General features: G+C 43.1%; 1 protein-coding gene and 2 long non-coding RNA genes across 4 annotated transcripts; 1 reads left to right on the plus strand and 2 right to left on the minus strand.

Annotated features, from left to right (window-relative positions):
- The first annotated feature begins 1,501 nt into the window (after positions 1-1,501).
- Positions 1,502-14,932, plus strand: BAG4 (BAG cochaperone 4). Of its 2 annotated transcripts, none has more exons than XM_080982522.1 (5): positions 1,502-1,826; positions 7,329-7,430; positions 10,594-10,848; positions 11,952-12,206; positions 13,977-14,932. In XM_080982522.1, exons 1-5 carry the CDS (start codon positions 1,650-1,652, stop codon positions 14,475-14,477), a joined length of 1,290 nt encoding a protein of 429 aa, XP_080838648.1. In that variant the 5' UTR covers positions 1,502-1,649; the 3' UTR covers positions 14,478-14,932. The 2 variants fall into 2 exon arrangements, with proteins under 2 accessions (XP_080838648.1, XP_080838649.1); XM_080982523.1 differs by lacking the exon at positions 1,502-1,826 and adding an exon at positions 1,961-2,186.
- LOC308463878 lies at positions 4,472-27,803 on the minus strand. Its single transcript, XR_013979765.1, has 2 exons — positions 27,492-27,803; positions 4,472-6,486 (listed from the first exon to the last, which is right to left on the minus strand). It is a non-coding gene; the product is annotated as an uncharacterized lncRNA (long non-coding RNA).
- LOC308463919 lies at positions 20,740-27,443 on the minus strand. The gene is made up of 3 exons (XR_013979824.1): positions 27,351-27,443; positions 23,254-26,245; positions 20,740-21,071 (listed from the first exon to the last, which is right to left on the minus strand). It is a non-coding gene; the product is annotated as an uncharacterized lncRNA (long non-coding RNA).
- Positions 27,804-27,829: the final 26 nt, after the last annotated feature.

Raw genomic sequence — 27,829 nt, forward strand, 5'->3', positions numbered from 1 at the left:
TTGAAATGGTGGGAGTTGCAGCTCAGTAACATCTGGAGACCCGCAGATCCCATGCTCCTGAATTAGGCTTGTGACCAAGAGGGCCTAGTTTTGAAGCCTTGCAATCTTATGCCTTTGTTTACTCTGCATTTAATCTGTAAAATTTATTCCTTTTTATTGTGACAATATTTACTTCTCAAACAAGGTCTTCTGGACTCTACACAAAACCATTGAAAAGTGCACTCAGAGCATGTATCTTCTCTGCTGATATGGTTTAGCTTGCTTCTGGGTTTTGTATATGCACGCATGTGAGAGCTTATCTTCATTTATTTATGTAAATGGTTTAGTTGCTAACATTACTGCAAATACTGATGGCAAATAAACAGTTGTGTTGTGTCGGTATTATTATTAGCACTCTTAGCATCATACGGTAACTCCTTCGAGGATAGACATGCTAGTCTCTTGCAGCAAAGACTAACACATTCATAATGGCAGAAGATTTCACTGAGTACAGTCATCATTCTAGTAGCCACCTACATCCCCCCACAAACTATTTCAGGCTTGGTATTTTGCAGGTGGGATTAAGTTGCATATTCACAAACTGAGGTTCTACCATTAAAACTATTGGAAAGGATGAAACTCCAAGGATTCCCACTACATTGTTAGGGGCTTACAGTATTTTGGACTTAGAAATCATCAACTGACCTTAATAAGTATATAGACTAGATCAGGTGTGGGGAATCTTTGGCCCTCCAGATGTTATTGAACTACAACTCCCATGAGTCCTAGCTTGGCCAATGGCCAGGCATGATCAGAGCACATCTGGAAGGCAAAAGATTCCCTACACCTTGACTACCTGGTTAAGATACTCAAAATTGGTCTGTGTGTAATCTGTAATTTCTGAAGGGCTGAACAGCTCCCAAAGGTTTATTGTGTTTATATATGCTATACATTCTAAAACTTTAAGGGAAGTTGTAAGTACCATAGTAGTAGCAACACCTGCAGGGATTCTGAAAATAGAGCTTTCCAAGAACTTGTTCTGAGTCAGCACGGACTCCAGGAAAGCTCAGTACTTTCTGATGAAGTCTGGCTAATTTTGGATGTACGGTATGCATTTGTAGAAATAAACTTGCATTCCACATGCTTTTTATATTTAATACAGTGTGGTAGTTTCACTTTTATGCTCCTTTAAAGGTCAGTTTACTGCTTTTGAATGCCTGTTTTGGCATAATTGTAGGCTAGAATCACCAAAGACCGCAGATCTGCCCGTGTCTACTGGGCAGCAAAGCAAGCTCCTTTGAAGTAAATGGAACTTCCTCCCAGATAAATGGAATGGGTCAGCAGTGCACACCTTCTCTCCAGGTTTTCAAGGGTTACCCTAACGGGTTGACGGAGGCGAAAGCTTTCCTGATTGGATGCTTTCGCGCGGGATGCTTCTACGGGTCTCGTTCGCAAGACGTCAGCAACGGCTGGTGACGTCGCTCAGAGGCAAAAACAACAACAACACCACCCACACAAATCTTTCAGAACTCCCCTCATCCGGGAATGCTATAGCTGGCGAAACGCCTGTTTACGATAAGGCAGGGAGGAGGAGGCGTGTCTATGACAGGAAGGAGATGCGCAGGCGCACTGCTTTCTCAAGGGGACTAGGAGAGAATTAAGAGCCCTTAATGGCGGCGGCGCTGAGGAGACTGTTACACGGGGCGGAAGTGGAGCGGGCCCGGCCTGAGCCCGAGCCTCCTCCGCCACCGCCGTGGGGCGCGGAGGGCCGCAGGTGCCCGCGGCATCGCAGCAGCGGCGGCGGCGGCAGCGAGAGAACGGTTCGGTCCGGCTATGGCGGCTCTCAGGTAACGGCCGAGTCCTCCCCCCTCCTTTTTATGAGGGTCTGTGACGTAGGCAGCCCCCCCCGTGTCCTCGAGGCTTGAGCGTCGCCACGTGCGCCTCTCATCTGTTACGTCTCCTCTGCTGCTTTGACCCCCTTGGGGAGGGAGGGGGAGCCAAAGCGGGGCGAGAGGGAAGGAAGACTGGTCCGCCCGGGCCGCCCCATCGCCGAAAGGAAAATGTGTGCTGGTTAATGCAGGGCAGATGCATTGGTTTTTCCTCGTTTCACGCTCAAACTGAACTAGGGACAGGCGACCTGGCTGGGTCCACATAAGGGAAAGAGGGGAGAGAAAAATAACAACAATCCACTTGACACTAGTAAAATGGTAAGTCTTGTACTGTATAACTGTCTTCTCAATCCAGGCGATTCCCCCCTTCCCCCCCCTTACGTACTTAAAAATTTGATTTGCCCTGCACTCCAGTCCAGAACAGATAACTGGTATTGACAGTTCCTGCCCCTCGGCATTACAATCTAAATGGCATGGCACAAAAGGAAAAGAAGTTGGAAGAGAAGTGGAGGAGGAGGAGGGTGAGAAGCAAACCTGATGTCTGTAATAGTGATACTGGGTCTATGCTGCTTTCTGTCTCCTTTGAATTATGTGGGGTGTCCCATCCCGTCCCCTCGCAAGCCGTCATTTTAATACAGTGGTACCTCGGGTTACATACGCTTCAGGTTACACACTCCGCTAACCCAGAAATAGTACCTCGGGTTAAGAACTTTGCTTCAGGATAAGAACAGAAATCGGGCTCTGGCGGCGCGGCGGCAGCAGGAGGCCCCATTAGCTTAAGTGGTGCTTCAGGTTAAGAACAGTTTCAGGTTAAGAACGGACCTTCAGAATGAATTAAGTACTTAACCCGAGGTACCACTGTACATTGGAGCCACTTGTGTGCAGGTGGGAGGACTGCAAAAACTGATTAACAGTTTGTAAGGGCAGAGCTGTGCTATGGTGTGTGAAATTTGGCACAGAAACTGCTTTGGTTGTCCTGTATGATGGCCTTTGTCAGGAGACAGGGGCAATATGTCCTTGTTAATTCTCAGCATCTCAGCAGCTTTCAATACCATCAACCAAGGTATCCTTCAGGAGTGGTTCTCTGAGTTGGGGGTGGTTAGGTGGCACTGCTTTGCGTCTGCTCTGGTCCTGTTTGGATGGTTGCTCCTAGAGAAAGTTGCTTGGGGAGTGCTTTTCAGTCCCATGGAGCCTTCAGTAGAGTTCCTCAGGGCTCAGTTTTCTTCCCCGTGCTATTTAACATCTACATGAGTGGGGTCGTTCGGAGTTTTGGAATATGTGACAACACACACCCCTACCTCTCCTTTACATCTGCAGATGAGGCAGTGGTTATATTGGACTGTTACCTTGCCTTGATAATGAGAGCCAACAAATTGAAGCTCAATCCAAATGAGACTGAGGCACTGTTAATGGGTGCCTCCCAACCGACTAGGTGGTTGGAAGTTAGCCTCCTCTTAATGGGGTTACACTCCCTCTGAAGGAGCAGGTACACAACGTGGGAGAACTCCTGGATCCTCTGCTATTGTTTGAGGCTCTGGTGGCACGGAGTGCCTTCCATCAGCTTCAGCTGGTGACCCCGTTGCCTTCCTAACTTCTGCTGTCTATACTTCGGTAACCTCTAGGCTGGATTACTTAAAAGGGCTGCCTTTAAAGACTGTTTGGAAACTGCAGCTGCTGAAGAATTTGCCGGCCTTGTTGCTCACTGGGGCAACATGATTTGAGCATATTACACCTATCCTAGCCTGACTGCTCTGACTGCCAATTAGCTTCTGAGCTCAATTCAAAGTGCTGGTTTTGACTTATAAAACCTTAAATGGCTCAGGACTGCTATACCTCAAGGACTGCCTCTCTGCATATAAACCACCCTGGACTCTGCACTCATCATCCGAGGCCCTTCTTCATGTGCCTTCTCCACAAGAGGTCCAGAGGGTGGCAACACAAGAACAGCACTTTTCTGTAGTGGCTCCCCATTTGTGGAACGCTCTCGCCAGGGAGGTTCGCATGGCGCCTTCATTATATATTTTAGGAGCTAGGCAAAAATGTTCCTCTTCAACCAGGCCCTTGGCTGATTAATATTCTACAGCCTTTTAAATGTCTTTGTGGGAAAGGGGTATTGTTGTTTTTGTTTTAACTGCTTACTTGTGTTTTTAGCTTGTATTTTATTGTTGTCAAACCTGCAGTGAGAAAAGTGCATAAGGCACCAGTCCTATTTAGTTTGAAGATGTGGCTGAATCTGAAGCTATTCATTATATTCAGTTGAGTGTATGATATCCTTCAGAATCTTTATTTTGCTCTTGGTAAAGAAGTAATATTAATGTGCTTGTGCACATTGCTGGAATTGTGGGCTCCATTCCTGTCTTTCCTAGGCTGGAGTGGGAGGGATTGGCAACAAACAAGAGGCTGGCTTCGCATTACATATGAACAGCACTTGCTGTTTCTCTCCTCCCCTCCCATGAGCAGTAAGTCAGGATTTGCTAGTGGTTTCTTGGGAGGGGAACAAACCAAAGACAGTAGTTTGTATGTAATATGAAACCAGTCTCTGGTTTGTAATTTCCCTCCAGACTGAGAAAACAAGTAGGAATAATGGAGCAGTGATGAACGCATTCACATTAAACCATAGTTTATTTGACCAGGAATATTTACGAACCAGGAAGCAAATGTTTTACCTGTAACCAGAGCGCGAGTCTCAGGCTTGTTATGTCTTGTTCTCATTCTGCTCAACTACCCTTTAGCATTGTATCTGAAGCAACCCCAAACCAAGCTAGTTTTCCCTTATTAAAATTTTAATTGGAGTTGTTAGCCTATCTTTATAGTATCATAATGATACAAGGGTGCTGTATAGGCTTAATTATGATCAGTGCTTTGTATATGGTGTTAAAAAACCCAAAACTGAGAAATCATTTTGTTAACAGGCAGTTGCTACAAAGCTTTCTGGCAAGATTGACCTCTAATCTTGATTCCTTCCATTACTGTGTGTGATTCTTGTACAATGGCTATTTTGGGAATACTGCTTTGTGTCTGTATTTAAAGCTACTTTGTCACAGCAACGTTTGCTGCATATAGGCCTTGGTTGCTGTAACTTTCTACAATGATGGGGAATATAATCACTGGAAAGATGAAGTTTTTCTCTGCTGGTTTGAGTATATTTTCCCCAACCCATATTCCTAGTTAGGTCATCTATACTTAGGAATTAAAAGTAAAGGGACCCATTAGGTCCAGTCGCGGACGACTCTGGGGTTGCTGTGCTCATCTCGCTTTATTGGCTGAGGGAGCCAGTGGAGGAACTATGACTAATAAAATAGTGAATTGTATTTGGGGTATCTCAAGTACTGCAAAAAGAAGCCAGCATGAAATTCAACAGTGCAGTTTTACTCACAGAGTTGTATGTTGCTGTTTAATTACCAAGCTCTGATTACCTCCAGGTTCTACTCCTGCCGTTCTTTGTATGTAGGACTGCATTTGAAAGCTATCCAGAAACTGCACTACATTCAAAATACATTTGCTAGGTTACTAACTAGAAGTGGATGTTGGAAACCCAATTTGCCAGAGCTCAACTGGCTTACAGTCTGTTTTTGAACACAAAAGTGCTGATGTTTAAAAGCCCAACATAGCATGTGACTGTATTCTTGAGTGAACATCTTCTGCCATATCAAGATACCTATATACAGAGATCTTCCCCAGATGAGGTTCTCCAGTTGCCTCTGCTATCTTAAGCGAAATGGGGTGGCAACAGTGGAGGTTACAGTGCCAAGCTTGTGGCTCATCTAGTGTCAATGTTGATGTCTTTTAGGAACATAGGACAGTCCCTTATACAGAGTCATGCCATTTGCCCTTCTAGCTTAGTAGTTTTCACTGACTGGCATTGGCTTTGCAGCATTTAGGTCAGCAAATGTTTTCAGCCCTCCCTCCCTGGCAATACCAAGGATTGAACCTGTGACCTCCTGCATGCAAAGCAGATTCTTTACCACTAAGCTTCCACTTTTTAGGGGCCAAGCAAAGTCCATCTTATTTTCCCAGACTTTTAACCTCAAAGGTATTTTATATTTGCTGAGATTGCTGTTAATACTGTATATTACTGTTCACTGTTTTATTGCTGTTTGCTGCTTTTGTGTATCTTGTGAAGTCTTGTAAACTGCCATGGAAAAAATAAATTTAAGGATTATACAAAAATGTGTTAATATTTTGGGATTTTTGTACTTGGACACCTTTGAGGGGGTAGCTAAGCTTGCTTGACCCAACTTAATGTCATAGCCATAATCATATATTGGAATTTTTAATGATTTTTTAGCTTTCACTTAAAAACAAAATGTATCAAGAGGTGTACAAGCAAGCTTTTCTGTAATTGCTCACTGAGATGTGAATAATCTCCTGCCTTCCAGTGTTCTGGTGAGTGAATACAGAATTACTGGAAATGAGAATCAGGCCCTTATTTTAAAATTTTGTAGAACCATTGGGGTTCCTGCAACAAAACATTGTCATATGAACAGTCTGTTCTGGTTCAAGTCATACCATTCCTGCAACTGTCAGGTAGCATTCTGTGCACTGAAGCTGCTTGGTTTTCTTTTTTCTTTAAAAACTTGAATTTCTTCATTTGTGTAGACTTTTTTCATCCTTGTCCCTGGGAATATTAAAAACAAAGTTTCTTAATGTGAACCAGAAGTTGTTTATTTGGACAATGATACGATTCTGTCTACTATTTTTATATCTATATACCGTAAATGCAAACAGCAGTGTAAGAAGAATGATTTCTGTCACAACCACAGCAGAGCAGAAAAATTATAGCAGCCTGGCAGCTGCTATTTGCATTCACATCTAGTTTGACCCTGAATTTGAAGTTAGAATAGCATCATTCCCTGCATACTAGCCGGTGCCTGAAATAAAGTTTGTTACTCTTTAAACTGCACCATTCACCACAAATTTTTAGTCAGGCTCAACCTGCCTCTCCACTGGGGCTTGGCTGATAAGACTATCTAAGAGGCTGGCCCAGCTGCTTATTGGAAGAACTGGGCTTTACAGTCGTACCTCGGAAGTTGAACAGAATCTGTTCTAGAAGTCAGTGTGACTTCCGAAATGTTCGACTTCCAAAGCGCGGCTTCTGATTGGCTGATGTTCAGCTTCCAAAAGAATGTTCACTTCCGGTTTTTGATCATTTGGGAGCCGGAACATTCAACTCCCAAGGTGTTTGGGAGCCAAGGTACGACTGTATTTGCAAGAGAAAGAAGGAAGCAAAACCTCCTATTACCAGAAGTCTGCTGAATTTAGCTCTGTTGCCATGGATTGGCAGAAAATAATTTTTGACTATGCATAGGTCTGTTGAAACCCTCATTAACAGTTTCTACATTCAGAGTCCTTTTAGGCTACATACAATAATTCAAGGAACTAGAAGATTCTAATATTTTGATACATTTTCAAGACATGTTGATGATTTTCAGGAAGTGAATATCTTGTTTCTTTCTTTAGGAGCACCCCCCTTATCATGGATATGGTTCACATTACTGGAATTCATCTTCCAGAAGTCCCTACCCAAGCCCATATTCTGTTGGACCAGAGCTTCAAGGCCAGGTATAGTCATAGGACAATTTGTCTGAGAAGTGGTGTCTCATGGAAATATTCGGTTACTGAATACAGAGTGGATGGCACTCCAGTGTTAAAATAATGTTAGTTATTTTCATACTGACAAGTGGTGATCATAATAAGGCTTACTACTTGTGGAAGACCTTGTAAACTACAGTTGTACCATCCTGTGTAGGTGTAGCATCCGGGTGTGAAAAGCCATGACCCATCATGTTGCAGTGATGAAGGAGGACCTTTACACAGGTTCCCTTGCCTTACACAGCAGCCTGTAAAGCTCATTAGATGACCTGTCTCAGATTTCCCACTAAAAGATCTGTCATACAACAGTGTAGTCTGTTCAGAATAATACTGATACAAGGCTTTTTGCTCTGTACAGAAAAAGTTCTTCCTTATCCAAAGTACCTGTGTGGTTCTAATAAACCCTTCAATTGGTTCAAAAACATCTTGTTCCCTTTGCTACTAAAGGCAGCCTTGCTGGAGACTGGTGATATCCTCGGAAGCAACTACCGTATTTTTCGCACCATAGGACGCACCGGACAATAGGATGCACTTTGTTTTAGAGGGGGGAGAACAAGAAAAAAAAAATCTCCCCCTCTCTGCCCAGCGCCCCTTCAGCGAAGTGGCAGGAGGCGCTGTGCAGAGAGGGGGAGAACTTTCCCCCTCTTGTTTTCCCGCTCTAAAACAAGGTGCCGTTTAAGGTGCATTCAGGCGGCTACCTTGGAAGCCTGGAGAGCGAGAGGGGTCGGTGTGCACTGACCCCTCTCGCTCTCCAGGCTTCAGGTTCCTTTCGACCTGCTCTTTGGGGCTGGTGGGGGGAAGCCCACCACCAGCCCCAAAGAGCAGTTCAGGGAGCAGCGGAAAGGCGCAGCGGAGAGGCTCCTGCCATAGCCGTGCGTCACCTCTCCAGCCGGGAGAGGGTCGCGGGGCTATGGCTTATTTAGCCTCGCGCGCGCTCTCCCGGCTGGAGAGGTGACGCACGGCTATGGCAGGAGCCTCAATAGCCGCGCGTCACCTCTCCAGCCGGGAGAGGGTCGGGGGGGGCTGCTTTAGCCCCGCGCGCACTCTCCCGGCTGGAGAGGTGACGGGCGGCTATGGCAAGAGCCTCAATAGCCGCGCGTCACCTCTCCAGCCGGGAGAGGGTCGCGGGGTGCTTCTTTAGCCCCGCGCGCGCTCTCCCGGCTGGAGAGGTGACGCGGGGCTGTAGAGGCTCCTGCCATAGCCGCGCGTCACCTCTCCAGCCGGGAGAGGGTCGCGGGGCTATGGCGTCTTCGCTCCATAGGACGCACACACATTTTCCCTTCATTTTTGAAGGGAAAAAAGTGCGTCCTATAGAGCGAAAAATACGGTATATCTTAGTTTTACTTCTTTAGAATAATACTAGTATAGACTTTGAAAGGAGCATTAATAACTGATTCTTGGGGAAATAAGGATTGTAAAAAAGAGAGCATGCCTTAGCAGTGATTAATACCATTAAGCTTTGTCTTTGAAATCAAGACTTTGCTGCTATCATCTTCTACATACATTCTGATAGGATAAATTAACCTGAAGGCCCAAGCTAATAGCACCATGTACCAGTAATATGCCATTCTCCTTTAATAGTCCTTTCAAAGTGCATCCCTAAGTATAAATATTTCATTTGTTGCCACCTCCCAGATAAAGGTTGTTATCTGATTACTAAAGAACTTGATAAGAGTTCATTTTGTAAATGTGCACTGAAGTTTGCTAATTATTGCTGGGCTATAATAATAAAGAAATGCTACTTAAGGGCAATTGTGGCATAGTGGCTTTGATCTGGAGATCTGAGTTCAGACCATGCTCAGATCTGAAGTTCAACCAATGGATTTAGGCAAAGTACACTTGTTACATATTTCTGTTGCACTGTTGGGTGTTCATAGTGTTTTGTTTACTTTTAAAAATATGCTATATAAATATTGTATACATACACATATTTATGTAAGCTATATTTGTAACTTGTACACTAAATTATGTTATAAATGTTTCCCTCAAACATTTATTTTCCATTTGGATTAAACAAGTGGGCCTGATTTTAGTACAGATCTGAGGCTATAACATAGATGAGCATTGCGTCATATTTAAGATGGGAAGGGTTTAAGGTGAAGTTTGGGCATAGGCAAGAATTTAAACCAGGGTCTTAGTCACTACTTTATACCAATTCTCAACCTAGCCAACTACATCAGCTTGTTAATAAGAATAAAACCATGCTGCCCCACCTGCCACATTAAGTTCTTTGGAGGACAAGCAGGGCGCATTTTTAATACATTTTAAAAACTTGCTTCAGAGCTGGAGAACATGTGAGTTGAAAGCAACCAACCAAAATAGGTGGGAAATTGTTTCCAAAATGGTTATGCAAGCTAGAAATTGGGTGATTGCAGAGAAAATCTGTAAGAGTGCACAATCTCTTGCAAGTAAGTGTTGTTCAAACATTTCCAGAAATCACTGATGGAAAGATGGCAAATCTCTTCTCAGAGGCACTAAAACTTCTAATATATTCCCACTAGAGGGCACTTGGTGGTTTACTATCTCTTCAGCAGGGCGACCATTTCACATTTATTGAGTACTGCAACTCTGCAAGGCAGAGTACCAGGAGATGAGGTTCCATCCTTTTGGGTTTACAATATGAATAAGAGAGCTGTGATTCATTAAGCCCAGATAGCAAACCCTATGAAAATGTGTGGTCTAAATGACCAGGAATGCAGACTTCTCAGGATCCCTCGGCACTTGGCAGAAATCTGACAGCCAATTTTCGTGTTGCTTAGGTAAGCAGAGTCTGTACTAGCTGCTGTTGGAATAGTATTGCTGCCTTGCCTGGTTCCAAAGGGAATTCTTGATGTTGAGGGATGCAACAAATTCTGCATTGAAACAGGATTGTGCATAGCAGGGCCCACACAGCCTTCTATGCTACCTGTAACTGAAGGCCTGCATGGTCAAGAAGAAGCTCAGTGGATGTGGCTTCTACATTCACTGCAGAAATGACACCTACTGAGCTTTATTTGATAAAAAATAAAGGAACCATCTTTGGCCCAGGAATTGATAGCATAACTAGCTCTTGTCCAGGAGTTCCTGAGACATAATACTTGATTTGCTGTGCAATCAAGGTTGGTTTTAAATAATTTACCCTCTTATCTTCTAGGGAATTGATCCTTCCTACACAAATGGTGTTTATGGCACTCCATACTCTACTTCTGGGACTGGACCACCATATTCCAATATCCCACAATCAAATGCCTACTATTCCTCAGGGCATCCTCATGCACCATATTCCACAGAGTCTCCCAATGTATATAGATCACCATCACCAGCTTCTAACTGGAACTACCCACCACCAGACTGCCCAGCTGAAGGTTCCATGGTGAGGAGGCAAATGCCAGGATATTCTCCTCCACAGGTAAGGATCTAGTGTGGGCTGGTGACATGATCTCATAAAAATGATTGGCTGCATCCTTCTACCATTGACATACTATTAAATTATTATTGTATTCAACATTCATAGACCTTAATCTCTTATGCCAGATGCTTATACAACCATCTCTTAAAGCTCCAAAACCTGTAAGTTACTGTTTTTCCTGGTAACTATCTCTATTCCAATCCTTTGCAAGCTTACTCGGAGTTCATGTGGTGATTGAGGTGATGGGACTTCCTTCCTGGCATTCATGTCTTAAGTTACAGCTTATTTTGTACTCTCAGTATCCAGCATGATCAGATACTTTTAAAACTAAACTCTTTTTGCAAATTCCCTGCACAGGACAATACTGTTGTTGTTGTTTAGTCGTTTAGTCATGTCAGGACAATACTACAGTTTAGTAAATACAGTGATACCTCGGTTCTCGAACGTAATCCGTTCTGGAATACCGTTTGAGTTCCGAAACGTTTGAAAACTGAAGCACAAAGGGCTGTCTGCATATTCAATTGAGAAATTGAAAAATATGCAGTGGAAGCCATTTAACGTCTGAGGCGCGTTCAAAAACCGAAGCATTTACTTCTGGGTTTTCGGCGCTCGGGTTCCGAAATGTTCGTCAACGGAGACGTTCAAGAACCAAGGTATCACTGTATTGTGAAAAGCTACATATTCTTGCTGATATAGTGGTGGAGGGGAGCAGGGGCTTGGCTAGGTGTCATATAGGCACAAACAGCACTGTCTACACCCAGTGCCCAAACGATATTCCCTAGCCTGTCTTCAGTTTGGAACTGGTTAGAGAAGTAGGGTTTCCCTCCCATTGTTTTATTGTACCCTCAGAAGCTCAGGCCAGCTACAAGGACATTCCTTGCCTTTATTCATCAGCTCTAAGTTGGAGACACAAGGCTTGAGTTTTTCTCGCCACCCTCACCAAAACGTGTGAACTCTTGCCTTGACAAGCCGAATTGTGGATCCCTGCTTCTGCAGTTAACTGCCAGCTTAGTCTTATTTGGTGGGTCTCAACATTTAATTAATCAATGTGTTCTCATAGGCTACATGAAGAAACCATATCTCATTTTTCCTTCGACCTGCAGACACCAAACTTTCCAGTCCCACCCTATCCGTATGGCGACTGCAATCACAGCATTCCACAACAGAGGCCCCCGCCACCTCCTCAGCCAAGACTTCAAGATACAAACTGGAGACCTCCTCTCCAGTATGGAATGCATCCTCCGTATGGTTGGTCTCCTTCATCAACAGGACATGGGAATCAGTATGTTGCAGAATCCTCTCCTCCATGGCCTCCTAGTGGAGTATCTGCTCCACATGCTCCAAATAACAATGCAAAGGTAATTTTTGCGGGGAGGCAGTCTCTCCCCAATGCTTGTCCTCTGTTCATTGTTGGGAAGCTTTTTGTATCAATGGCTGTTATATAAAATCTGCTTCCTAACTAAAGAAACAAATAAGTTTATCATCAGTATTAGCTTATTTAATGGGTTATCTTTTGAATAAATTTGTATATGGGTAAAAGTATTGCTGTAGAAAACAGGATTCTTCGTTTTTAGATCAAAATGTATTGTAGCAAGCATATTTAGAAGAGCAATTCTGCCTAAGTGTGAGGGAAGAGAGAATATTTCTTAGGATGATGCCTGCCACCTGCAGTTTTTAAGGCATCTGTATTTGGGCAGTGGGGAGAGAAATGGTGCCCAGTTAATTGGCACTGTTTTGGTCAATTCATAGGCTTTTTTTAATCTGCTGATCTGATTATGTTGTAGCCCAGTTCCAGACCTCCGGAACGAATTAAGTACGTAACCAGAGGTACCACTGTAATGAGAAGTTTTCCAGCTAAAGTTCTTCATGAAACAACATGCTTTGACCAAACCCATAAAACCATAAAGTTTCAGATTTTATGAAATTCAACCAAGAGTGTTCCACAGGGTGGATGCCGCCACCACAAAGATCCTACTCCTTGTTGCCACCCATTAGGCTTCACATGGTTGAGGAATACAGAGTAGGGCTGATGGAACAGATATGAAGGGACTCACTCTGGAAGAAGGTACCTACATCTCATACCTTTCAGGCCTTCATACATGAACAAATCTTGAAGTTCTGGCATCCTTTGCTTAATGCAAGTAGTGAAGGAATAATTTGGTGCTGCTATATTAAGCTTATGTTCTTTTCTGTAGATCACCTTTCACCTCTAGCAAAGCCTAAAGTGGTAGGTGCTAGCTTAGTCCAGCTCCACCTTAAGCCATCTGAAACGGGAATATAACTTTCTCCTCAAGTGTCTCCTAAGCTTGGAACCCACAGGCAAGCTTTCCAGCCCTTAACCCTCCCTGTGTACTTGCTTATAGGCAGACAGATGTGACCTTTTGTCCGTTTCCAAGAGCTGTGAATTGTTACCTGGACCTTCTTGGAAGGGCTGTGCTTTCCCCCTTTGCTTGTTATTGTAAGGTACACAAGAACAGTCTACATCATTATCCCCTGGCCAACTTGTACCCTTGTTCCTTTTATCAGCCAAGGGATTTTCTCAGCTAGGACATAGGCCCTCTTATGCTTCTGTAGACATTATAGCATAGACAGATCTAGTTTGCATTTTCAGTAGGATAGGAGCAATTTCCCCCTTGGCTAGTGAAGCCACCCTTCATTAATTACAGGAGTGGGCAACCTTCAGTGCATGAGCTGGATGCAGCCTCTTGGTCATTTCTTTAAGGTCCCACTTCCCTGCTGCTGAGCTGTTTCTTGCTATTCAGTTGAGAGAGAAAAAACCTCAAGAGCCTAGTCTGCCAAGTATCTAGTATTCTTTCCCCCCCTTTTGGAACTGTTTATGGGTTGCAGGGCCTATGCAGGTCACCTGGGATTCAAGTTATTATGTCATTCCACATTGTGATGTCAATCTGACAGGCTCAAAGTGCAAGTCCTGTCCCTAGTGTCTTTCAGTGCTTGGACCTTTTTGCACTGACATCCTGAGCATGCAGACCTTACTGATAAGCACAGAGGCAGCCTGGCAGTATTGGCAGCCCAAGGATCTCTGTGCACAGCACCTTTGCTTCAGGATGTGGGGTAATGGGATTGTTAGAGTTGGACACCATGTTGAAGGCTCTTGTTTTCTTCTTTAGGACTCTTATAACCAGTTGGAGCAAGGAAGTGACCAGCAGGGCTACTTTTCTGAAGCCAATAACCTGCCTTCTGGGACCATGAATGACTACAAGCCGGCGCAGTTTGATACTAAGCCATCTGCTTCCAACCCCAAAGTGCAGTATAGTGCGCAGCCCCAGCTGTATGATAATGTACATAGGAAACCACCTGTGACTGCTGACCATGGACCAGGATCTAAAACCAGTATTCAGACTCCATCAGAGATACCAGATGTGCCATCAGGCATACAAAAGGTTATGCAAGTTATGGAGGACGTTGAGCAGTTGGAGGAGGAGGTGGACGAATTTGTAGGGAAAAAGACAGACAAGGACTACTGGCTGCTGGAGGAAATGCTGACCAAGAAGTTGTTGGAGCTGGACTCTGTGGAGACGGGTGGTCAGGACAATGTACGGCAGGCAAGGAAAGAGGCCGTTCACAGAATCCAGGCCATACTGGAAGAACTGGAAAGAAAGGGGCTTTAATGTAGGTAATAATCCTCAGGCCTCCAGTCTTTGAATGCCCAGAGATATCTAGCTTTGTCCGATTCTCAGCCCTCTTTACCACCCAAAGCAATAAGTGGGGACTTGCATTTTAATTTTAAAGTAACACCACTGGTTAGTTGGTTGTGACTAAATGACGATTTCAAACCCAAAGTCTTGGTGATCCTACCAATGAATGCAGGAGAAGGGATGAAGTGCTAACCCTGGTGACTGAAGACTTCAGCTATAGCAGCCTCGATGGATATTGCCACATTTTTCCAGCCGCAGAAGGAAAACACTCGAGTAAAAGACATTTTGGTACCAGAGCGTGCATCTCTGAAGAGATCTCTTGGAACACCAAGGACTTCAGCTGCTCAAGTAACATGCCAAAATTTGTAAGGTACAAAGACTTTTCAGTCACAACCCAGCGCCAGTAAAACCAAGACTTCGTCTCCCTAGCTGCTGCTCTTGTGTATTATTTCCGCCTTCCTCACTCCTTGCCATATAAATTGTGTAGTGTTTGGTAACTTTTCGGGTACTTTCTGTTAAAGTGCAACCATACAGTATGGCAGCCAAAACCAATAGATGTTTTATGCTATATTTTCTCCTTTATCATGCAGATATAATCCACACTGCTTTTTCATAAGGTAGGCAGAAGGAAATGCTTTGATCATTGCAAATAAAAGACTGATTGTAGGAACTGTGGGCCGGAGGCATTTCAGGACAATTGTACTTAATTGTGATGTCACTTCATATGTTGCAGTTTTTTGTATTCCACTTTTAATCTTGTAACTGATTGAGTATGATCAACTCTGTCTATAGTTGGCAGGGAGGGCTACTGCTGTGAATCTTTTAACTCCTCACAAAGTGGTTGTTGCTCCAAACACAAGAAATAAACCACTTAGTTTTAAAACATACACTTATTGCAAGGCATCTTCAAGTAAGAACAGTATTGGTGTATCAGATCATTAAAAATGATGAATTGGGTATTAAATGAATTGTGCAGTGTTCTGTTTTGAGTGACCAATTTTATGAGCGAATGCCTGTCTGTATAAATGAGAGGGGCATTTATAATGGCACAATGGAATTACACCCTAGATACACTAAAGTTGTTTCCTGTGGCATGATACTTGGGACGTCTTTCTTAAGAGAAAGTATGGCCTGGTTTTTAATACTTGGCTACTGAATCGCGCGTCTATGAATTTGTGTAGTCCTCCATAATGCCCAGTTGCACCATTGGCTGTCCTGGCAGTGAGTTTATGAAGTGTCAGAATATTATGTTTAGATTCATTGGGTTTTATTTCAAAAGGTTGCACCACCTTTCTTCTACAAGTAGTGTTTGAGGGGACACAAATTTGTATGTGGCCTTGGTAACACCAGCATCTTGAAAAACCATCAGGTAAGCAGTGTGGGTGGCAAGAGATCGAGATAAGCTGTTTAGAGGAGAGTAGGAGGTTGCCAAACTGCTCTCTGAAGTGCCACCCATCATTTAAAAGAGGTTAGATGAGCTGTGAGAGGATAGTTGACAGGGTTGGTCAGGTGTGTGTGGGAAAGGGGGGTTGGCAAGCGGGGGCATCAAGCCCTAGGGTATACATAAATATGTTAGCAACTTGAAGCTTTTACTACGAGGAAGTACAATAAGTGGTGTTAGTGATATGCAAAGATGTTGATGTATAATGATGGTGCTAAAATGAGCTGTGCTTGTTCTTACTGCTTCTAGATGATGGGTTAGAGCAGGCATGGGAGAACCTCGGACCTATGGGCCGGATTAGGCCAGCTGGGCTCCTAATTTGCCTGCAAGGTTGTTTTCCTTACCAGGCCCACATCTCATGTCAGTTCTGGGACAAGAAAAGTCATGGTTGCAAAGGAACCATTGGGAGTGGTAGAATCGTTTCTCTGCAAGCAGGGCTTACAGCTGGTGCCAAATTTAAATTTAGTGCTGAATGCAAGCCTTCTGAAGGTGGCAGCTCCCATTATGAGTCACTTTGGTGTACTAGGAAATAGTCTTGGCTTGAAACGGCAAAACATGGTTTCAGTTCCCTGAAGCTTATGCCATGAAACTTACTTAATGTCCTTGGGCCAATATAATCTGTCAGCCTCACCTGTTAGTTAATTGAATTCTCTGTTGTGTGCCATCAAAGTTTTTGGAAAACATCAAAGAAGAAATTAAAGTAGCTATTAGAACAAATAAGATTGGAATTTCTTAACAGGTTTAGTAAAACAATTAAAATGAACATACATTTCACAATCTGTCCTTCCAGTGAGCACTCAGGGCTGATTTCCTTCAGAATGGATACGTTTGATCTTCTTGCAGTCCATGGGACTCTCAAGAGTCTCCTCCAGCACCATAATTCAAAAGCATCAATTCTTCGGTGATAAGCCTTCTTGATGGTCCAGCTCTCACTTCCATACATCACTACTGGGAAAACCATGGCTTTAACTATACGGACCTTTGTTGGCAAGGTGATGTCTCTGCTTTTTAAGATGCTGTCTAGGTTTGCCATCGCCTTTCTCCCAAGGAGCAGGCGTCTTTTAATTTCGTGACTGCTGTCACCATCTGCAGTGATCATGGAGCCCAAGAAAGTAAAATCTCTCACTGCCTCCATTTCTTCCCCTTCTATTTGCCAGAAGGTGATGGGACCAGTGGCCATGATCTTCGTTTTTTTGATGTTGAGCTTCAGACCATATTTTGCTCTCTCCTCTTTCACCCTCATTAAAAGGTTCTTTAATTCCTCCTCACTTTCTGCCATCAAGGTTGTGTCATCTGCATATCTGAGGTGGTTGATATTTCTTCTGGCGATCTTAATTCCGGTTTGGGATTCATCCAGCCCAGCCTTTCACATGATGAATTCTGCATACAAGTTAAATAAGCAGGGAGACAATATACAGCCTAGCCGTACTCCTTTCTCAATTTTGAACCAATCAGTTGTTCCATGTCCAGTTCTAACTAGCTTCTTGTCCCACATAGAGATTTCTCAGGAGACAGATGAGGTGATCAGGAACTCCCATTTCTTTAAGAACTTGCCATAGTTTGCTGTGGTTGACACAGTCAAAGGCTTTTGCATAGTCAATGAAGCATGGAATACAATAATCCTTTGTGGACTTACTGTTGTGTGATGTGGTTTATGAGTATGTGTTATGTAAAACAATGTCTTCAATATCTTGCACTAGCTGATGGGTCAAATGATCATTTCTTCACCCAACACTTCATGGCAATCCATTTACAACTCTGCTGAGACTGTTGAGCGGAAAGATTGTGCAGGGTCATGCAATTCACGGACTTGATTCTAACAAATGAAAGAGCAGCAGGGTTGCCAAAAACTGGTCTGAGACTGATTTGTTTTGAAAGCCATGAGCCTTTGTGAATGAATGGATGGCAGTGAAACATCTTAGCACTAACTGGTACCTTTTATGCAACAGCCCTGTTGCAGTAACCCTAAGTGGCAGTACAGTGAAAAGGGCATGAAAATTGTGCATTGTTGGCTGGTCTTCAGTTCCTTGTAAACAAGGGTTTTATGACATCATTTACATCAATTCCATGCCAGTATGTATTAGTACAATGAGTTTGCCACTCATTGAATTTCTGTCAAGTAAAGACCCATCTTGCCTTTGGGTGTGTGTGGAAAGAAAATGGATTTATTTCCTGCCTTTCCTCTCAATAACTCAAGGTGGCTAACAACAAGGGAAAACCATAAATCAGCAGTGTAAAACAGCTTACAATGGCCTTCCCCCACTTGGTGCCCTCTAGATGTCTTGGAATACAGCTTTCATCAACACACTTGCTGAGATTATAATAAAGGATATAGCAGACCATGAGAGAAGAGATGAGATGGGCTTCCATTGGGAGTTCCAAAGTCTAGGTGCAGCTACAGAAAAAAGCCCCTGCCTTGTTCACAACTAAGCCTGTTTCTGGGAATGCTGGGAACGCAGTTGCCTTTAACTGCAAACTGAATCTCATTTCTCCTCTGTCCCTGGTTGGGATACACAAGAGGGCATCTGAAGATAATCTCAAAAGGTAAGTTGGCTCATATGTGAGGTGGCCCTTTGAATATCCCAGTCCTAAATGGTTCAGGCCTTTAAAACTTCTTACCAGCACTTTTCACTAATGTCCAGAAACATGGGAAGCCAGTGCAGCTGCTGGACAAGGGAATTACATGCTCCCTATTTGCAGCTCCTGTTAACAGCTTGGCTGCCACATTGTTTTATAATTTTAAGTTTTCCATTTTAACAATCCAATAAAAACCACATTAAAACATTCCAAATTATGATACAATAAAAAAAGCCAGATATTCAATGCCAAATTATGTATCTCACATTCTGGACAAGTTATTTCTCAGAATACTTCAAAGGCTATATGTAGAGCGAACTGCGGTAATCCAGATGTGATGTAACTAAGGCACCTGTCATTGCCATGGCCAGATTTGAAGGCTGTTTATCTCCTGCCTCCATGCTGCAAAATAATGCAACCACTGCTTGTAAATGTTGCTCTTTAAGAAGCCTTTGATCTAGAAGATGTGAGGTACAAATATGTTTCCTTTTTCCCTGTAGCTCCTACTTCTTAATACCCCTGTTATTCACTTAGCTGGACGTGAAGTGTATGTATACTCCCAAGTCACCAGCCACTGCACAAACATTTTAGAAATCAACCTGTGGTGAAGGACAAAACCTAGCATCCCATGTTGATCAAGCAATTCACAAGACTGAGTGGCAGATGCAACTTTAGATAGGATGCATCGGAAGAAAAAATACAATGGAAGAAAAAAATGGGCATCTTTTTGAATATATCTGCCACTTTGGTCTTGGACACTAAGAATCACAAGTTGGGCAAATATGTTTTTTGCTGAGTAATAGTTCCAGTATTTTAACCGAGAGGGCAGATCCTTAGTATTCTCCATCTTCTCAGAGTATTGTGAAAGAATGATGTCAATCAACATCTGATGAGCTCCTTCTACCGGTCCACAATAGAAAGTGTCCTTTCATACTGCATCATGGTGTGGTACGCTGGTTTGACATCAACTGATAGGAAGTGCCTACTGAGGGTGGTGAATACAGCACAAGATATGGGCTATCCCATGAATCCACTGGATGACATCACGGAAGAACATTGCCTCAGGAGAGTGAGGAAAATTCTCCGGAATGATTCACACCCTGGCCGGCACTTTCTTGATCTCCTGCCTTTGAGCAGAAAATATAGAAACATGATTAGTCTCACCAACAGGGTAAAGAACAGATTCTATCCGTGGGATGTTAGGCTGCTGAATGAAAAGATAACAACAGGGCAACTGACTTTTGGGTTTGGTGGGTGTGCGTCAGTAAACGAGGGGAATTAAGACTAAGAGAGCTGAGTGGGGGGTGCTCGTGTAATCTCACTGTATACAAGTTGTAAAAGTGACAATAAAGTATTTCAATTTCAATTCTGCTTTCCTAAATTGAGGTGGGGTTTTACAATAATAAAAAGTAGACCAGCATCTTAAAATCGTAATTTTTATTTCAGAGAGACAGAATACCACAGCCTACAGAGGGATGAGGAATTCTTGGTCCTCCAGATGTTGGACTCCAGCTTACATCAGCCCCAAGCAGTGTTGCCAGAGGCCAGGAATGATGGGAGTGTAGTCCAACAGTTGGAGGACCAAAAGTTCCCCACCCAGCCTAGTCAGAAGGCAGTATCGCTGAATTTCAATGCAACTCTGGCACTACTTATGCCAACTTTGAAACACAATTTAAGTACAATTATGTTTTACGTACAAGACTCCAGCCAGAGACTCAAAGGGATGTATACTATGGAGACAAGTCTGCCTAGCTACGTATTTTTAACTTGCTGCTTTGTCCTTGACGACCTGTAGAACTCTCCAGACCGGGAAAGTAACTATCCGCATTAGGGTGCTTTAAATTGGGAAACACCTCAACAGTTCTCCTCTTTGCTTCAGTCACCTAGACTAGTTAATCCCCATATGGTAATGAGCTGAGCTGAGAGTTTTCAACATCTGCCCCCTGGATGTGTGTGTGTGTGTGCGTGTGCTTGAGAGTTTCCACACTCTCTTTAGTCTTGGTCTCACCTTTCACTGACAAGAGGCCAATGGCAGGTTAGCCAAGAACAAATGCAGCTTTTCTTCTTTTTTTTTTAAATGATGTTTATTAAAATTTCAAAGAAAAGAAAGAGATTACATTAATAAGAAAATTAACAATAAAAAGGAAAAATTAACAATAAAAAGGAAAAATACAAAATACAAAAAAAGAAAAAACAGTTAAAAACAATTCCATCTTTTCATCACTTCTCTTACATTTACTTATTTCCCGGACCTCCTCATACCACCCTCTTTTGTATTCCAATTCAGTTTGTTAGTCCAGCAATTCCTTTCCCTCCTTTTTAATCCTGATCTTTAATCTTGATATATTATAACATTAAATTTTTACGTATTAAAAACCAATTTTTCCATATTCTTTTATACCATTACAGCTAGAAACCACTTAACTTCAATCCGACATCATTCTAACATTCATTAATTTTACAATATTTCTGTAAGTAGTCTTTAAATTTCTTCCAATCTTCTTCCACCGACTCAAATGCAGCTTTTCAGGCCCCAAAAGACTAGCTACCTCTGGGACTTCCGGGTTAGCGCCATCGGCGAATGGCGGAGTTCCTCCGACCGGAGGAACTGGCTCCGTGGAAACTGGGTCTTCCCGCCGCGGTGAAGGTGGGGACCCGCTAGAAATCCCAGGTGGAGGAAGCCTGGGAACGTGGGGTTCGGCAGGGCACCAGGAGCGCCCCCCCTACTCACGGGGAACCCCTTTTTGGGATTCCGGAGTGAAGTGGGGTGAGCAGCGCGGTGCTGTGAACTGACTGCTACTTTCATGGAGTGAAGCCGCACAGCCATCGCCGGAGAGCGCTGACTTTTTCCTGTGGACAACTGGACTTAAAACAAGCACCCGTGAGTAGAAACAGAAAATTGGATCAAGAAATATCTTAATTTGATATCGAAGCAGGAAGGTTCAAAACAGGAAGTCCGCCCTCCGCTTTTTGTATATAGACTAAAGCAAAAACCTTGTAAGCTAAAGCCTGGAAAGTCATTAAAAAAGCCTAAATTTCCTTCATTTATAACTACTGAAACCCCCTTGGAAGCAGGAGAAAAGGGGGGGGGGGGACTTTGTGTAACGCCTGCAGGAGAGGGAGTGAAGAAAGATAAGTTTCCACTGTCTCTAACCTGGGAACGGGGTGTCAGAGACAGAAATTGTTGGAGAGGTTCATTGACTGTGAATGGAATACTTTGACAGATAGCTGAAGAAGAGAAATAAACTGATTCCAGTGTTGCCTTTTGCATTCTAAAGAAACAAAATATCTGAAAAATGAAAGTAATTTTCCTTTGTTGGATTTGCCTTAAAAAAAAGATGGATACAAATAGAAATTGTCTCCTCTAGAGGGAGCCTGCTAAATTGTTGCTGCAGTATACTTGAGGATTCCACAGCTGTGAGATTAAGATAGTGGGATTAGTCCTTTTGACCTTGACTAAATATGAGCTGGAAGGAAGTTTTGGTGCTTGCTTTATGCAAGACAAGTGCTTTGTTGGAACAGATGCATGAGAAGATGGATTTGATGAATGAGAAAATGGATTTGATGACTGTTGTGGCCAATAACTGTGGACAAATAGTGAATTGTGATACAGAAACCATCCAGGATCCAACTCAGGAACCTGTATTGATTGGGCAAGTGCAGAGGATAATGGAGGAGGCTGCGGTTGCACCTCAAATAATACAAATGGAGAGGCCCAAGGCCCTACAGGAGCATAAGCCGCTGTTTTTGAAGATTGAAGTTGGAGTCGGCCAGGGGGAGTCTGGAGCTGAGGAGGCTTTTAACTTTGGAGAGACTTCGAAATATGCTCGTAAATATTTTTTGGATTATATTGATGACTGTGGGGAGTGGGACTGTGGGGAATGGGTTGGTTTGATGAAGGGAGACGGAGATAACTCTGGGTTGGAACCCCCCAGAGACCTACTCCTCAATGAGAAAGGAAAGAAATTAAGAAAGAGACCAACAAAAGACAAGGAAAAGTGCAAGTATAAACAAGAAGAAGAAGATCTGCAGAAGGGACATGGAAGAGACTTAAGGGCCTCGGACATAAGACTTCCAGGTTGATGGACTAGATGGAATGGACAGTAAGGACTGACACGACCCGAGACCAGGAAGAAGAGACGTTGGATGAAGATTGGAAGAAAATTTATAAAGAAAATTTTTTATTTAGGGAATTAGCCTAAAATTAATGAATATTAGGGAAAATGTTGGAATGAAACTATATGACTTTAGCAGAAATGATATCAGGAGTTAAGTATAACTGAGTATTAAGTTTTAAGCTTTAAGGTATTTTATGGTAAGATAAGGTTACATAAATTAAGGTAATTTGAATAACAGAATATGGGGAAAAGATGGAAATGATCTGCCGAGTTAATTAATAGGTTAAATTGTTAAGATAAATTATTTAATAAAAATTGAGAAAGATGGAAAGAATTTGCTGAAATAACTAACTAAACTAGAATACAAAAAGGGAGGTGTGAGGAGGTCAACGAAACAAGCAAATGGAAGTTAAAGATATGTAATATGGGATTTGTGTCTTTTTTTTCTCTTTTTTATTTTCTTTTTTGCTGTATTGTTGTATTGGTTTTTATGTTTTGCGTTTTTTCCTCTTTTTATGTATTGCAGTGTTGTTTTTTATTTTTTATTTTTTTTTTCTGTAATTCTGAAATTATTAATAAATACTATTTTTTTAAAAAAAAAAAGACTAGCTACCTCTATCCAAGGAAGGGACAGAACATTTCCTGTCAAGTTATTCTACTCCTCAGGTTCAATTTAGTCCAGTCACTAGGGAGGGAAATGTTCAGAGCTCTGCTACTAAGACTTGCGATGGTAGAGGCAGGCAGTGAGCAGTTGTGATTGGGCTTAATTCCACCCAACAGCATTAAAAACATCTTGTACATGCAAAGGTAGAAGAAAGGTTGTATACAACTGCTACTCTCTACCTAAGTTAGCCATGTACAGTGGTACCTTGGGTTACATACGCTTCAGGTTACATACGCTTCAGGTTACAGACTCTGCTAACCCAGAAGTACCTCGGGTTAAGAACTTTGCTTCAGGATGAGAACAGAAATCATGCTCCGGCAGCGCGGCGGCAGCAGGAGACCCCATTAGCTAAAGTAGTGCTTCAGGTTAAGAACAGTTTCAGGTTAAGAACAGACCTCCGGAACGAATTAAGTTCTTAATCCGAGGTACCACTGTATATTAATTTCAGTGGGTCTACTCCAAGTATGACCAGTGTTGGATAGAATCATATATCAATATGTATATATATTTTAATGTATCACACCTTAAGTAAAACTAATGTGTCCTTTTTGTTGACTATTTCTGATGATTTCAAATAATCTTCTAATGGAGGATGTGTGTGCATGTGGTCCCCGATAATATCCACCTTTCTGAATTTCAGAGCCCCCTTTATATGCCAAGGATGCAGATTAGCTGGAGTTGGGTTCTATCCCCAAAATATCAGCTCATGAAAAAATTCTGTATAGGCAATACGTAATAGTCTGGTTAGCCATTAACTCTTCTCTGTCTTTGCAGATAAGGTCCAACACAGTTGTCATTGGTAGGACTTTGGGCAGAGACGAGACGGTAAAATGTTCTATTTTTAGATGGGTTGTGAATTGTCTTGTGGTTGGAAAAGGAAGATTAGCATCAAATTGCAAAGCATTTCTTTCTAAAATGGGCTCCACAGATCAGAAATAACAATGTGTGGTGCAAGCTGTATTTGTCAGCAGTTTAAAGTATATGAAGGGTCAACAATGAGGTAACTAACTTAATGCAGTTTTTTTTTGAAACTTTGAGGGAATTTCCTAAGAGAAGGGTGGTGGTGATATTAGGGATTATGCTGATGTTGGACCAAGCCTGTTTTAGCCTATCTGTTCTTGTCAACAGATTGTGGGTGTTGGTACCTTAATCCTGTCGTAACTCTTTAGCTAAGACTAAGTCCTGATGGCACGAACCAGACTTTGCCTCTGACTCCCAAGCTGTCCTAAAATTTAGGGAAATAGGCTTGTACCCAATGTTAGTTCTACACAAAGTAGACCCATTGAACTAATGGACATAACTAATTTAAGTCCACAAATTTCAACAGGTTTACTCTGAGCAGAACAAACATTGGATAGAACCCAGAAGATGCCATATACCAAGTCAGACCTATTGGTCCATCTAGGTCAGTATTGTCTACAGCGGCTCTCCAATGTTTCAGGCAGGTGACATTCCCAAACCAATCTGGAAATGCTGAGCATCGAACCTGGGACTTTATGCATCCAAAATAGATGCTCTACCACAGGGCTATAACCCGTCTCCAAATCTGCATCTCCGATTTGGGATGGAGCTTTGGTTTTCCACACCAGGCCAATGAATTCTACCTGAAAGCCTATGGCAGTACATGAAAGCAACAGCTGCACACCACCCCAACATTCCACAAAAATGGGGATGTGATTGCAACATCTCACTTTCTACACTAAAATTATTGCCTAGGCTTCTCCCTTGAATGCCATGTTACAGAAAGTGGTTCTCTGCCTGCTGTATTGGTTTACTTGGAAAAAACGCCTTACTGTAGCATTCAGATTACATATGGGTTAGTGTTAGGGTAAGGAGAAATTTGATTCAGATCATATTTAAATATGACTCTACCAAATCTGCACAGCAGAAATAAAACAGAGCCATCCTCTGAAATACACACCTATTCAAATTTTGTAAAGTACGTCACCAACCAACCAATGTTTATAAAAATGCCTTTATTAGAGGAAACTGCATTAAAATGGATATGTTTAGGAGAATTTTGCACTAAAATGATACCAGTTTCATGAGGATTTCTTTCTTTCTTTAGCAAATTGCTGCAGAAATGTGGAAACCGAATTTAAGATGGGAAAAATGTGAAACTGACAGATCCTTCCATCCCTACTTATGTGCAAACAATCATACAAACAAGCAAGGGAGAATCGGCTAAGCCCCACCCTTTCCAAAGCATGACCATCATCCATCCTATTTACAGCTCTGCAGTATAAGGGCAAAGGTCCAAAATGCAATCAGGGGCCCTCTATGAGTAAAGGAGACATTCTGTCACAGACCTTTGCCCTGAAATTCATAGAGGGCTGTAAACTTGATGGTGATATGCCAGAGGACACACACGTTCCTTGTCCATTTGAATGCCCTCAAAAGGTTCCTGTCTTCCATGGATTTAAAAGCTCAGCAAGTGAGATGTTCTTTTGGTCAAGCAAAGAAAAACAGACCTGCTGGTTCAGCCCAAAGGCTATTCTGTTCCCACAATGGCCAGTTTTTGGGAAGCCAATAACCAACATATAAGTGAAAAGCCCTCTCACAATTGCGGGGGGGGGGGGGGGGGGAAGCATAACTGTCCTATGCTCCCAACAATTCGCAATGTACCTCTGAAGCTGTAATAAACTGGTTTGGACACAATATTAAACCATGAACAAGCCTGTTCTTATCTCCCTCCTCCAGAGTGACTTCGAGGAAGCAGTCAAGGTATCTACTAATGTTTTCAACTGAGTGCACTTTATTTTGTCTAACTGGGTCCAACTGTGGTTAGTTTTAATGAAGATTTAGCTGAAACAAGTAGGACCAGAAATCACATTTTGTTACAACAAACCAGTGTACATTAATCATTTTGTCCTGGTTCGGATGAAAGGACAAAATGTGGTTAGTTGAAAATAGAGATGTTCCAGCTCTCTTCCTTGAAGCACTGAAAGGGAAGTGGAATACACAAGTCTAAGTGTCAGTCACATTATGTTTGTTTAGTATTAGGGCTGCTCAGTTTCTATGTATAATAGCAGGCTGTGCACACACATGCATTTTATGTATAACAGTGCAGAAGTGGGGAATCTGCAGTCAGTCCTCAGCTGTTGGGGCTCCAGTTCTGATCAGCCCCAGCAGTCTCATCAACATTTGGAGGGCCAAATGTCCCCCTCCCTGGCCCATGCCAGAGACAAGATGCACACCCTCACAAAGACTTAAGTGAGTCAAATCCTGCACCCAAGTCTAGCAGCTCTTACAATCAGCATTTTAACAATGAATTGTCCAAAGGGCAAAAACTAGGACCAGAATTTCTGGAAGCAGAAGTATAGGTTGTCTTTGGGTAACAGGACTTGTTGGTTATGGAACTTCCCCAGTTCCATATGGTTGTATGCTAATTTTGTGCTGATGCAGCCCTCTGCATTGTTTCAGCTGTCAATTGCTTGTATTTGTATTTGATTGCTTTTAATTTGTGAACTGCCCAGTGGAGAATGATTAACTGGATGGTATATACCCCCCCCCCCCAATAAAAATATGTTGCCCTGAGCTCCTTGGAGGGAAGGATATAAACATAAGACTGAAGTCCTTTACGCACTTCCTGGGAGTAAAGCTTATTGAATGAAGAACAGCAATTGCAGAACACAGCAGCTTCCCAGGTGTCTATGCAAAGCTCCAGAAGCAGGATGGGACCATAACAGCACTCTCCCACTTGTGAATGCCAACAACAAATATTCAGAAGCACGGATACAAGAGGTAACACACAGCCATGACAATGCAGCCATCGACAGCTTTATTGTCCATAAATTTGTATAATCCTCTTTCAAAGCCATCTAAGTTGGTGGTTGTCACTAAATGTTGCGGGAGCCAATTCCATCGTTTTAACAATGTGCTGTATGAAGAATTGCTTCCTTCTGCCAGTCCTAAATGACTCTCAGTTCTAGTATTAAGAGAAGAACACCATATCCTTCTCCACTAAAAACTAGTAACAGGGAAAATACACAGTTTACTCTCCCTCTTGCCCTTTATTCTTAAGGCTCTTGGTGGCTAGGTTCTACCTGAGTATGTCTCTCCATGTCAGGGACTGGGAATCACAAGTTGGGAGTGTTATTCCGTGCGCAGGTCCTCCTGACGGGCTTCCCCATATGCGCCACAGGGTTCAAATCCCCACCTGGTCGGGCTACCTCAGGCCAGCCTACCTCGCAGGGTTGTCTGTGAGGGTCACTGCGCCACCTTGAGCTCCTTGGGATAACAAAGGCGGGGTCTTAAAACGATCCGTCTGGCCTCGGCGAGAGCGGCCTCGGGCCTCCTCTTGCGTCCTCCTCCTCCTCCTAGCAACCCTGTGAGGTAGCGCGGCGGGCCGAGGGGCGCGCAGCCCGCTGGCCGGGCGAAGGGAGGCTCTGAGCGCGGGGCTCCTCCGCGGCCTCTCACAGACACCCGAGGGCGGAGGCGGGGCCTTGCTTTCTCCCCGCGCTCCTTCTCCGAAGAGCCTCCCCCGCCGGGCGCTGCCGAGGCGCGAGGCCCCTCAAGGCTCGCG

This window comes from Podarcis pityusensis (assembly GCF_964106645.2).
Source record: "Podarcis pityusensis genome assembly, chromosome: 15".
NCBI classification, from domain to species: Eukaryota; Metazoa; Chordata; class Lepidosauria; order Squamata; family Lacertidae; genus Podarcis; species Podarcis pityusensis.